The 11,624-nt window shown below is 49.9% G+C and overlaps 1 protein-coding gene across 1 annotated transcript; it reads right to left on the bottom strand.

Moving 5' to 3' along the window:
• Positions 1–4,993: 4,993 nt before the first annotated feature.
• LOC136050895 (myogenesis-regulating glycosidase-like) lies at positions 4,994–8,328 on the bottom strand. The gene has a single exon (XM_065740093.1). It carries the CDS (start codon positions 8,252–8,254, stop codon positions 6,218–6,220), a length of 2,037 nt encoding a protein of 678 aa, XP_065596165.1. The 5' UTR covers positions 8,255–8,328; the 3' UTR covers positions 4,994–6,217.
• Between the last annotated feature and the right edge of the window lie 3,296 nt (positions 8,329–11,624).

Here is an 11,624-nt window from a genome sequence, read left to right as displayed (position 1 = left end):
ATCAAGAAATGCCATGCATCTTTGTGTTTTCTAAAACATTTCCATTCTTCGTGTTTTACATGGACTCATTGCTACCCAGCTGTACTCTGCTGATTCCTTTAGATGTTTATAACCTCATTTCGTTCAGTAGAGAAAGCAGTTGAAGCTAAGTATTTTCTTTCAAATGGATAAATAAATAAATAAATAAACCCAGTACGTGATTAATATGAAGAGGGTGTCTCCAAATTTCTGGTCTGTTCATCAGATGGGTGCTGAAGCAGTACCAAGGTGAGTTTCCATTTCACATGGATGGAGTTATCCAAGATAGCAGAAGGAAGCTTTATCACTTCTTAGTAATGCAGCAATCATTTCCTCCTTTTAATGAAATAAATTATTGGGAAATTTATCTCTGTTGTGTATTCAGACAAGGCTGCAAGCATTTGATGAAATCTCAGAAGCAGTCTTACTGAAAACTGGCATCAAGTCATGCGTGGGTGAAGACTGTTAAAGAAACTCATTTGTGTTTTGGGGCCTTATTTAGACCCAAAGGGTGCAATCCAACCACCACACAGTTTCCAGGAGAAGACTTGGCAGGTGTCCTCCTGAGAGAGCTTGGATAAGTAAGAAACCAACCCAAGTGCCCTCTTGCCTCAGTTTCCCCTGGAAACTGTCCTCCCATGACACCAGCTGAGTTGATCCCCATGAGCTGGCAACCCACAGACATGACTTTTCCTGGGTGAAGGCATTTCAACAGGACCTGTGGGTTTGGAAAAAGTGAGGTCCCTCTGCAATACCCTCCACTCTCAGTTCATTCTTCCTTATTTCTAAGCTACGAGAAGTTTACAGGTGATATGACTGTGAAGTTTAGGAGAGTCCTGGGGTCTCTGGGCTGAGATATCCCTTCCCAAAGCAAGAGGTAGTTTCCTTCTCTGACCTTGATGGGCTGCTAGAAACATTTGAGAGGTAAAGCTGTGCATGGTCTAAAACAGAAGATAATCTCTTTGCACTGGAGCTGATCAATGTTATGAGTCAATGGGGTATGTGAGAACACCACACTTGCTCTTAGCCTCACTAGTGGGTCTGTCATGCTGCAGGGTCAGGAACCAGCACGCAGATTCATGTTGATATTTGGGGTCACTGGCTTCTTCCCATGAGCTGTGGCGACAGGAATGTCTTAGTGAGCCCCAGCCAAGCTCCTCTGGCTTTTGGTTCAGTATGAAAAAAGCTGAGGCTCTCTGTGATGCATACCTAAACCTTACTGGTGCCCATGGTGGGGAGTTGGGTTCCAACCTCATCATGCAGCATCCCTACCCCATAACTGTGTGCTCTGGTGCATGATCATGGTTCTGCTGCTCTTCTGAATCACAAGCTGGGGGAAAAAAAACATCTTCAAGTATTCTGCATCTTCCGGGTATGGTACAAACTACTTTACCCTTAGCAGATCTCCCTGGGGGAGAATTCAAGCCCATTTGGATGCAAAAATCCCTCTCCAAATCCCCATCCATGTTTGTTCTCCTCCTGTGCCTCTCCTCCATGGGGTGTGTGCTGCTGGAAGAACATCTGGTTTTCCTCACGAAGCCTCAGTCTCTGTTGTTTTTTAGCACTCCCAGCTCTGAGCAAGGACTGTGTTTGCTACAGGGACTGGTGACGTGGGAACATCACTCACCCCAGGCTGCCTTTATGTTTTTATTTTTGGAGAGAGTATTTATTATCCTTGATGTCAGATGATTGCTGAGCTACAAATCACCCATCCCCAGTAGCAAAATATATTTAAAAAAAAACAGTCCCTGTCTTTTTCTGCCTGGTTGGATTTAGCATGGCCCAGCCCAGCATGATGACTTTCCTGTATTCTGTGGCTGGCTGTGATGGAGGAGGCTGTTTTTTTCCCTAAGGTTTCCAGACTGACTGCACTCCCAAAGGGAATCTCTTGCTGTCAGCTTGTCCTTTCACCTCAGCTCTCCTCAAACCTGTGCTGTATTTTGCCTTTTTTTTTTTTCCTATTCTTCTTGCATTTACAAAAAACTGTGATCTTGTGCAAGGCTGGACCCATAGGCACCTCTCCAACCTGATTTGAAATGTATTGGCCTTTTGCTAAAGCCTCAGTGAGATTTGGAGTTGGTCATTAACACTCTTCCATGCTCCCTGCACAGTTCTCGATGTATTTTTGAGCTCACACCCAAGGGAAAGGGCAAAGGGAAAGCATTGGGAAAATGTATTTTTATTGCAAAAGCAGTAAAACAAAAACCCCCTCATTTGAGCTATGTGTGTTGTCTGGTGCTGGTAATGTCTGGGTGGCACAAAGTAGGCTTTGGCTCATATGATAAGGTGTTGGGAGAGGAAGAAACACATTATTTGGAGTGAGGGGTGGCATGGGGCAAAGCAGGCTCTTCATGAGTTTCACAGATCTGCTTCTGGTGCTTACACAGCCACAAACATCCACCATGGCCCTCCTGCCCTGTTGGAGCAGTGTGAGAAGGGGACCTGGGGGCAGCAGGGACAGCCAGCACCATGGGTGACCTCATGGGGCACATGCTGGAAGCAGCAAACAGCCTCCTCTTCTTCATCACCTGCACACAGACCACATGTCTTCTGTATCAGCACGGACCAGAAACACTCCAGGTCCCCCCCTGCACCCCACCCCCCCTTCCCCCTGATGCTGACACTGGAGGACACCTTTTGGGGGAAATCAACAGAAATACTTGCACCACTGTCAGGTGTGATACAGCATCAGCACCCAGGGAGGGTGGTTTGTGATCCATCCCAGCCTTCGCTGAGGGAGGGGGCACTTTTAGCTCCATCTAAGCAGAATGCTGCCAACTTATCACTTCATCCATCAAAGCTTCAGAACACAAGCAGTAAATAAACCCACACCCTCAACTCTAATTTCAGTGAAGCCTGGGATGAAAAAAAGCCCCAGATCTACCACCAGTCCCATACAGTTGGAATAGACAGACAAATTAAACTTCCTTTTGTTTTCCAAAGTTTTATATCAATCAAGGCAATTCACATTACAGATCTGTTTTCAAAACAATCAGAATTAGAAAAGTGGTTAAAAACGATCCCACCAGCACTGCAGTCAACTCAGGAAAGCGTGTGAAACCCAACCACCCACTAAAGCTGACACACAACAAAGTAAGCTTCAAAACCCAATCCCGTGGGCTTCACGCTGACCTGCTGCTCACCACCAGCTGCTAGTGCTGACTGAACCAATCCCCAACACCTGTTTTGAGGCTTTTCCTTGGCTGAGTTAACCTGGTTTTGGGCAGTGACCCAGTGTGTAACCCATAGAAATCTCCCTGGGTATTGGTTCCCAAAGTCTCCATACACAGAGAGTTTGTGATCTTCGAAATCAGGGATGCTCAACCTGGGCTGCAGCATAGTGTTACAAATAGTGGTTTTGGTGAAAAGTTTGATGGAGAGAGCATCCAGTAGATTATGGGGTAGCTTGAGGGAGCATTGCCTAGCCTGTCCCCAAAATGACTTGGTGCCATGGACCCAGAAAGTGACGCTCAGATGAGCACTTACTCCTTGGCTTCATCCCTGCCCTCCTCCCAGCTTTCCCCTTCTCCTATCTGAAGCACTGAATGCCCCCACGACCACTTCTGCCCTAACCACAGCATTTAGAAAAATAAGGATACTCTGTAATCTTACTCATTTACGAATAGTTAATAAACACCTCTGACAATAAAACTCTTTCTTTTGAGGGGAGGGGAAGGAGGACGGTGTATCTACTAGAGATTTTCCCTCCTGACAGAGCCCTGTTGAATTCTGGTACTTTCCTGGCACAAAGCTGCTCAGCTGCAGCAACACTGGACTTTAAGATCCCACACCTTGCAGGAATGTCCCAGTCAACCACCACTACCCGTCAAGTCCAGCTGCAACACCAGCTTCTGACTCCTTCAGCAGCTGGAACCCAACTCCCATGAGCTGAGGGATGGAAGCAAAAGACACAAGCCCTCCCCATCTGCTCCCACACAAAGCACAATGGATTTTACTGACTTCTAAGAGGGGATGGATCAAGGCACTCATGCATTTACTGCCATCATTTTCACAGTAAAAGGATTCTACTAGGAAGGCTAAAGCTTGTCAGAGTGTGTTTGTAGCCTGGAAAACCACTGCTATTTGTACTGGGGCCAGAGAGCAAATTTGAGCCTTCCACTGCTAAAAGCCACAAGAAACGGGCTCTAGGACTGAGTCTGGGACTTGCCTGTGCTCCTGCTGGATCCAAGGACTCCCCTGAGTCCGGTTTGGAGGCCAAAACACCAAATTACACAGAGCAGATCCAATCAGACATCAGGTTGGTTCCAAAGAGGTATGGACTCACAAAATGGTTGAGGTTGGAAGGGACCTCTGGAGGCTTCAAGCAGTGGTCACTTAGAGCAGGTTGCCCTGGACCATGTCCAGACAGCTTCTGAAGATCTCCAAGGAAAGTGTCCATGACTCCGAACTTTCTCACCTCCTTCCTAACTCTAAAAACACTTTCAATATTGCCCCAAACACCAGAATTTTCACTTGTGGACACTATCACAACTCATAGGTGCATCTCCTTTTCTGCCTCATGCAAACCCAGAAGAAAAGTCAGCCTTAGAGAAAGACCATCACAGGTAGCCAACTCTACCCCAAACGCTGGTCCATCTCCCTGGGTGATGGACTCACACCTGGATGCAATCCCATAAGAAGACCTGCAGCTGCTATGCTCTTCTTGCCCCAAGCCCTCCCAGATAATGTGGCTCAGTTCTGAGCAGGCATGTTAAAAATGAATGGGCTAAGATGCCAGCAGCAAGGGCACAGCCAGGAAAGTGCTGCCCCAGGGAGCAAGGCTGCCAGACAGCTGTCCTGCTTGAGGTTGCTTAGAGTGGTGATTGCCTTTCTCTCTGTAAGTGCATCTTCCCGAAGAAAACCAAATGGGAAAGCTGGGAAAGCTTCCTGAAAAAGGAGGAGGGAGAAATGCTGAGAAAATCCCCACACAGGGAACAGGGGGGACCTGAGCTGAAGTCAACCTAGAGCTTGGGGACTGCGGGCGCAGAAACATGTCACCCCATGTCCCTTCCAGAAAGCTCCAACAACAAGCCCAAAAGTGGAGGAAGTCCCCTACAACTCCATGACAGACAGAAGGGCTGCTTCGGAAAAGCTCTACACAACATTATCATCTCTCTGACACCAACCCAAGACGGAGATGGATATTAGCTTAATTTCATGCTACATGAGAACGTTTCCCTGGGTGCAGTAAGAACACCCACTGGCACAAAACCATCAATGCAAAAGCTGGTGCTTTTCACCCACCAGCAAGCCGGCTAGCAGCAAACATTACATCCATGACTCGTGCTGTTCACAGGAACCTGCTGTTCCTGAGGAAGTGGCACACAGACCCTCAGAGGTCAGCTTTGCTTCAGGGAGTCCTTCTGCCAGCAACAAACCTGAAAGCTCATCTGTCCTTAAAAAAATAAAAAGGATACCTGTTACAGTCCTGTAACAAAGCAGGACCATGACGAGTTAAGAAGATTGATTGGGCACACTGGTATGAACGGTGCTGCTACAGGAAAGGCAGTGTTGACACCCAAGGTGAAACACACAGGCAAGAGTCTTGCAGCAGCATCAGACAGGTGAGAAGGTGGGATGCAGCTGCTCCAGCAAGCAATATGTACTCTGTTCAACTGAAATAACTACATGTCATGCGAGTAACCTGGCCTGCCTGGTACCCGAGAAAATGGGCAAGTGTTAGTCCTCTGCTATGCTACAGGGGGAAAAATAAATCTGTATATATATATCTCTATATAATCTAGTTTATTTGCTGCTCTTAAAAAAAAATGTCTTTTTAAATATACTTGCCATATTAGAAAACTTAAGGCAGGCTGTGCTGTAGCAACCCTCCCACATCACACATCCCCAAGACAGTGGTGGGTGCTCCTGTGGGACAAGAAATGCTCCCACAAGGCACTAACCAAATGTCCCCACTTAAAATCCTTGGGAACCAAAAAGGTATTAGGTTTGACTGCATGACAACGGTGTCTCCACATATACAGAGAAAATTCTGCCTACTATAACTCAACTGCAGCCTCCCACCTGCCCCAACAAAAAAATAGACCACCTTCCTCCAAGCAACAAAAAAATCCCCAAGGAGAATGAAGTCTATTTAATACACTTTCACAACCCCAGTCCCAAATGAAATGTGCAATAAAAATTTGCTAAAAAGTTGTAGCGTAAGGCATGGTTTTCCCAAAGCAGATGGAGGAGCCTATTAGGAAACCCAGAGGAAATAGGCGACCTCATCCAGGTCAACGGGATAGTCCGTGAGCAGTACCGGTGTCTTCTCAAAGAGCTCCCCCTTGTAGCTGCGCCACTTGCCCGCCGGCAGGTAGACATCGCGCTCCTGCTTGCCCATCTCCAGCACGGGAGCCACCATGAGAGTGTCCCCAATGAGGAACTGCGAGTCGATTCGGTGCGTGGCCTCGTCGCGGGGCGAGATCCACCAGATGGGACGAATGATGGGGTCGCCCGTGTCGGTCACCTCCCCGGCCAGCTCCAGCAGAAGCGGGGCCACCAGCGACTCGTGGAGCTCCGTGAACTTCTGTGCAATCTCCACCACCTCCTTGTCATAGAGCCAGGGTGGGATGGAGAACTGCATGGAGGGCATGAAGGCCGACAGCTCCAGCCATCGGATGTACAGCTCCCGGTCTGGGATCTCAACTGCTCCGTCTGTCTTGTTGGGGAGGAAGTTTCCTCCAATCATATCAGCGGAAATAAAGGGATAGCCCAGCATGCTGATGGTGAGCACAGTGGGGATGAGGGACTTGAGGCCAAGCTCATAACCCCACACAGAGTCACGGTCAATGATGCGGAAGAAGCAGGAGATGTTCTGTGACTGGTAGCCCACCCGCACCTCAGCCAGCTCGTAGAAGGGGATGGCCATCTCAGTGTAGCGCCGGGACCAGATGCTGGGATCGGAGAGCGGCCGGAAGGTGCTGAACTGCTTGGGCAGGTAGCTGGTCTCACCTGCATCAAATTTGAAGGAGGAGATGCCGTACTTGTGACGGAGCTGGCGCAGGTGACTCTGGAACCAGTCCCGGGCAGCTGGGTTGGTAAAGTCCAGGATGGCCCCGATGCCATTCCACCACTCCACCATGGCTGGCAGCCGCCCCGAGGGCTCCTTGATGAAGAGCTGACGCTCAATCCCCACCCCAAAATTTGAGGAATTGTAGTTTATGAAAGGGTGTGTCCACAGAGTGACCTTAAATCCATCTTCCCTCAGCTTTGCAAACATCTCAGTTACATTGGGGAACTTGACTGGGTCAAAGTCAAAGTCCCCATACGCCTGTGTGTACATGTCATCAATTTCAATGTGGCTGCAGTTAAAGCGGTATTTCTTAATCTTCTCAGCAAATCTCAAGAGTTTATCCTGATCAATATCGTTCTTGTAGAGCGCCCAAGTGGACCAGATGGGGTAGCGGAAGGCATTCTCGGCAGGGATCTTGGAGGGCTTGTTGAAGTACCTGCGCACCATGTACTTGTGGATGGAGGTGACATCCGAGCCCACGCACACGCGGTAGCTCAGCTCAGGGAAGGGCTGCTGCCCCGGCGGGGGCTTGTAGGGCGAGTCCTTGTAGCGCGCCTGGAAGAACAGGGAGCGCTCGGTGGCGTTGAAGCCCAGGTGGAAGGGCACCGAGTCGTTGATCTTGATGGCCGCCGCCTTGGAGGAGAGCCAGTAGCGCTCCAGGATGCCCCCGAAGCTGTCGCGGAAAGAGTAGACGTCACTGGTGACGTAGGGCACGGGCTCCTGGTAGCCGGCCAGGCGGATGGGCCAGTGCTGGGTGCTCATCTCCGAGCCCCCATACCAGTGGGCGTCCTCCCAGAACATGGTGTGCTCCACCGCCGGGCCGGCCGCCAGCTCCTCCCAGCGCACGCGGTAGCACATCACCGTGTCCTTGGGCTTTACCGTCTGGATGAAGAAGTTGAGCGGGCCTCGGTCCGACCGCGTGCAGCTCAGGATCTCGCCCTCCTTGGAGCACGACTCCAGGTCCAGGCTCCCCGAGCGGAATGCCAGCCGGAAGACCACCTCCCCGTGCTGGTTCCTGATGACAAAGCCATCCGCCCGCAGGTCCATCAGCTCCGTCTTGAGCTGCTCCGCCTTCCGCAGGGACACCGTGTAGTAGCACCAGGCCACCACCGCGGCGATGAACAGGATGAGGCCCAGCGTGACGGCCCCCAGCATGGGCCTCAGCTCCTTGGATGGCTTCTGCTTCACCGGTGTGAAGTTTTCAGGCAGGAAAGTGTACATGCTGCTTGTTTTCGCTAGCACTTCTTGCAGAGCGGGAAGAAAGTCGTCTTTGCAGCCAGGCTGTGGATCTCAGAAGAAGACAGAGAGTTCCCACTTCCACCAAAACTCAGAGCACATACCTCTGAAAAAGAAGAGTATAAATATAGTCTGGGAACCTCTGAACCAAGGGATCATTTGTCACCTGTTTTCTGTCTCAGTTTCAGCTGCTATCTTTGCCCCCACACTGCCAGCTGGGATGCACTGTATGCTGAGCAGCATGCACAGCCTCAAAACACCCTTAGACGACACGCAGTGATCCCAGACTGAAGCCCACGCCAGGAAACACACAAGTAGTATGTGTCTAAGCTTTTCAGCTGCAGACCACTCCCCTGTGCATGGCCCCAGGAAGGAGGCAGCTCGGAGAGCCAAGAGCTGAGTGGCTTTCCCCGGGCTGTGGGGACCAGCCAAGAACTGCGCTGTGGGTTCAGAGTCAAAAAGTGAAGCAAGGACAAGGGAAGTGAGGAGCAAAACCAGGCAAAGGAGGAACAGGGGAGGAGCCACGGAGCTGCTGGTGTGTGCCTTGAGCACCAGGATGCCGGGCTGTTTCAGGAGCTTGGCATAGGAAACGCCAGGACTAAACACCTCTTCCAGCCCCCTCCAGCCCATAACAGGTGGAACACCCCAGGACTAGCAGTGGGGCAGCCCAGCTGCTGATCGTCCTGGGGATCTAGCCCGTGGGAAAAAAACAGGGGTCTGAAAAAAACATGGGCTCTGCAACACGCACAGCACTCAGTATGTGTCTTATCGCAGCAGCTGGGGCAGATCTTGCAGTTGGAGACCCTTTTATTGAAAGGAAGAAGCTCAGAGAGCAGGCTGCCAGGCAGAGGTGCAGGGACAGAGCACAGCATGGACATAGGATGTTCAGGGCAGGAGCTGCAGCAAAGGAGGGATGGGATGTAGTGGCACAGTGTGAGTGCTGGAGCGGCCACATCAACCTTCCACTGTGTGCCTGTGACTTTCCAGGCTGCCAGATGCTTTAAATGGGATTACAGTAGCATTAGGAAGCGATTAGCAAGAGTGGGTGGTAGGCTGAGCTAAACGACCTGTCCAGCAGCCAAGTCCCACTGAGCCCTTGCACAGACAGAAGCAGCTCTGGTCATCCCTGCCTGTGTCACCCTGGGCAAGGCGCTGTCCACAGGAGTGGATGGGGCTGCATCCCCCAGTGCATGTGATGCATGGCCAGCTGAGCCCAGCCACCAGAAAATGGGGCAATAGGGAAGCCGGGCAATAGAGATTTTGGTATATCCTGGCGTTCAACCATACTCCTACATCAACACCTCTTGGTGTTGTAAGAGACTAATATCTTACACCATTGCCTCAAAGGTTGCTGATGAACATGTCCAAACATGTCCAAGCTAGTCCTGGGCAAGGGTTGTGAAATCCCTTGTCTATGGGACAAGCTGATGGGCATGTCCTGGGGCAGCCTAAGCTGCAGCTCAGTGGTCGTTGAACATTCTTTTGTGGAGCTCACTTCCAGGGGAAGATAACCATCTCAGGCAACACCCGCCTGACGCCCAAGCAGGAGGGGTTCCTCACGTAGACTGGAGAAATCTGGGAGATAAATAGAGGGGTCCTGCAGCCACGAAGTTGGAGGGTTTACTCTGGAGTGGCTTTCTCTTGGAGAAGCTTTCTCTTAGTAGAGACCTCCCGAGCTCATCACTGCCTGCTGCTTCCCGGAGAGGCCTTCTCTTTGGAGAGACCTCATGAGCTGATCACTGTTCGCTGCTGCCCCTCCCTGTGCTGACCCCGCGCTGCTTCTCCTGTGCTGACCCGGTGCTGCTTCTCCAGGACAGCTGCTTGCTGCTCAGGGCTGCCCGTCGCTGCTGCTGTTCTCCCCGCTTCTGCCACCCCTGCTCTTCTGCCTTGGACCGTCGGAGCCGCTTGCAACCGGACCGCCCCTGGGATCCTGGCTGGTGACTTTCCCTGTGTTACACAAATCCTTGCTTCTTTCCTATCGCTCGCCTTCCCTTCCCCATCACCCTAACAGTGTCCGCCTTCCCCATCTCCCTGGTTTATAGTGGTAAACTGGTCGGACCAACATTTGAACCGTTGTATCTTAATCTCACGCTGGGTATATACATAATCTAAGAACCTCATTGCCCTCTTCTATATTGGAGCGTGACATTTTTAATGGCGTAGTCGGCAGGATACCCTTCGTGAGAGTGTTGTCCTTCCAGATATAATTTGAACCTTTTTTCTGTGTGTGCCTCTTGGAGTTGTGAGGAGTGATATTTTTTCATTTAAATGTGCGTACCACTCCAAGTAGATCACTCTGAATTCTGAATTTGATAACGTAAGTGTGAAATTTGAACCTTTCTCTGTGCACCTCCTGGAGTTGCAAGGAGCGATATTTTTGAAAACTTTGATGTGGGCATTTCTCCAGGAAGACCGCTCCAAATTCTGAAACTTTACTTTTTATGTGTATACCTCTCGAGGACTTGTGAAATATGCTTCCTCGGGAAGACCCCTCTGCATTTGCTGTTTGAAAATGGAACCTTTTTCATACGCGCCTCTGGGGAAGTGAGGAACTGTGTACCTCTCCAAGAAGTTTGTTTACCCTAGAAAGTGTTGTTTTCAGCTTTTGTCTTTTTGTGTGCTCCTCTCAGCAAAAGGGAGGAGTGATTGGAACAGTATTTACCTTTGCTTGATAGGTGTGTTGTGCCTCCCTGAGTGGGGGTGAGGTGTTAGTTGTGCTTTTGAATACCTCCTCTCTCCCTCGGTGTAGACCTTTTGTGGGTGTTGAGAAAATGTGTGACAGTGCCACAATGAGTTGTGAAGATGTATTGAACTTTTGGAAAAGCATGGTGCTAAACCCTCGTTAACAGGGGTAGACTGGGCATGGCAGAACTGGTATAACATGCAGAGCGTCTCTGACCGTATTAGTGTTCTGCAAAAGAATGCTCGTACCCAAGTTGGAAAAGAGAAGGCATTTATTTGTGCGGTATTGGGCTCTGCTCTGGTTGCAGCTGTAGAATTCTGCGACCAGCAGCTTAAAGCAGAGAGCCAAGCTTTACAAGCTTTGCATGAATCAGTTAAAGTAAGTCAGGAATTGATAAAAGCTCTGCAAAATCAAATTGTAAACCTAGAAGAGCAAGTAGAAAGAGAAAAACATAATTCTGATCTGTTGCAAATAGCTTTAAGGGAAGTGTTAACGAGTAAGGATGCCAGTGGTGCTAGTGCATCTCAAGAAAAAACATATCCAAGGGAGGAACTGCAAGGTATAATGACAAGTGTAGACAAATTAGAAGCCTCCCCAGCTCAGTTGCATCCTTTAATAAAAACTGAGTATTCATACGATAATAGCGAGGATTTAGATCCTCAAATGAACATT

This window comes from Cyrtonyx montezumae, unplaced genomic scaffold (genome assembly GCF_038088225.1).
Source record: "Cyrtonyx montezumae isolate F1298 unplaced genomic scaffold, pur_monq_1.0 scaffold_25, whole genome shotgun sequence".
Taxonomy (NCBI): domain Eukaryota; kingdom Metazoa; phylum Chordata; class Aves; order Galliformes; family Odontophoridae; genus Cyrtonyx; species Cyrtonyx montezumae.
Note: the sequence above shows the minus strand (reverse complement) of the source record. Positions and strands in the feature narration are given on the sequence as shown.

Coding starts and splice junctions, on each gene's coding strand:
- LOC136050895 (XM_065740093.1), bottom strand. CDS start 8,254: ATGTACACTTTCCTGCCTGAAAACTTCACACCGGTGAAGCAGAAGCCA.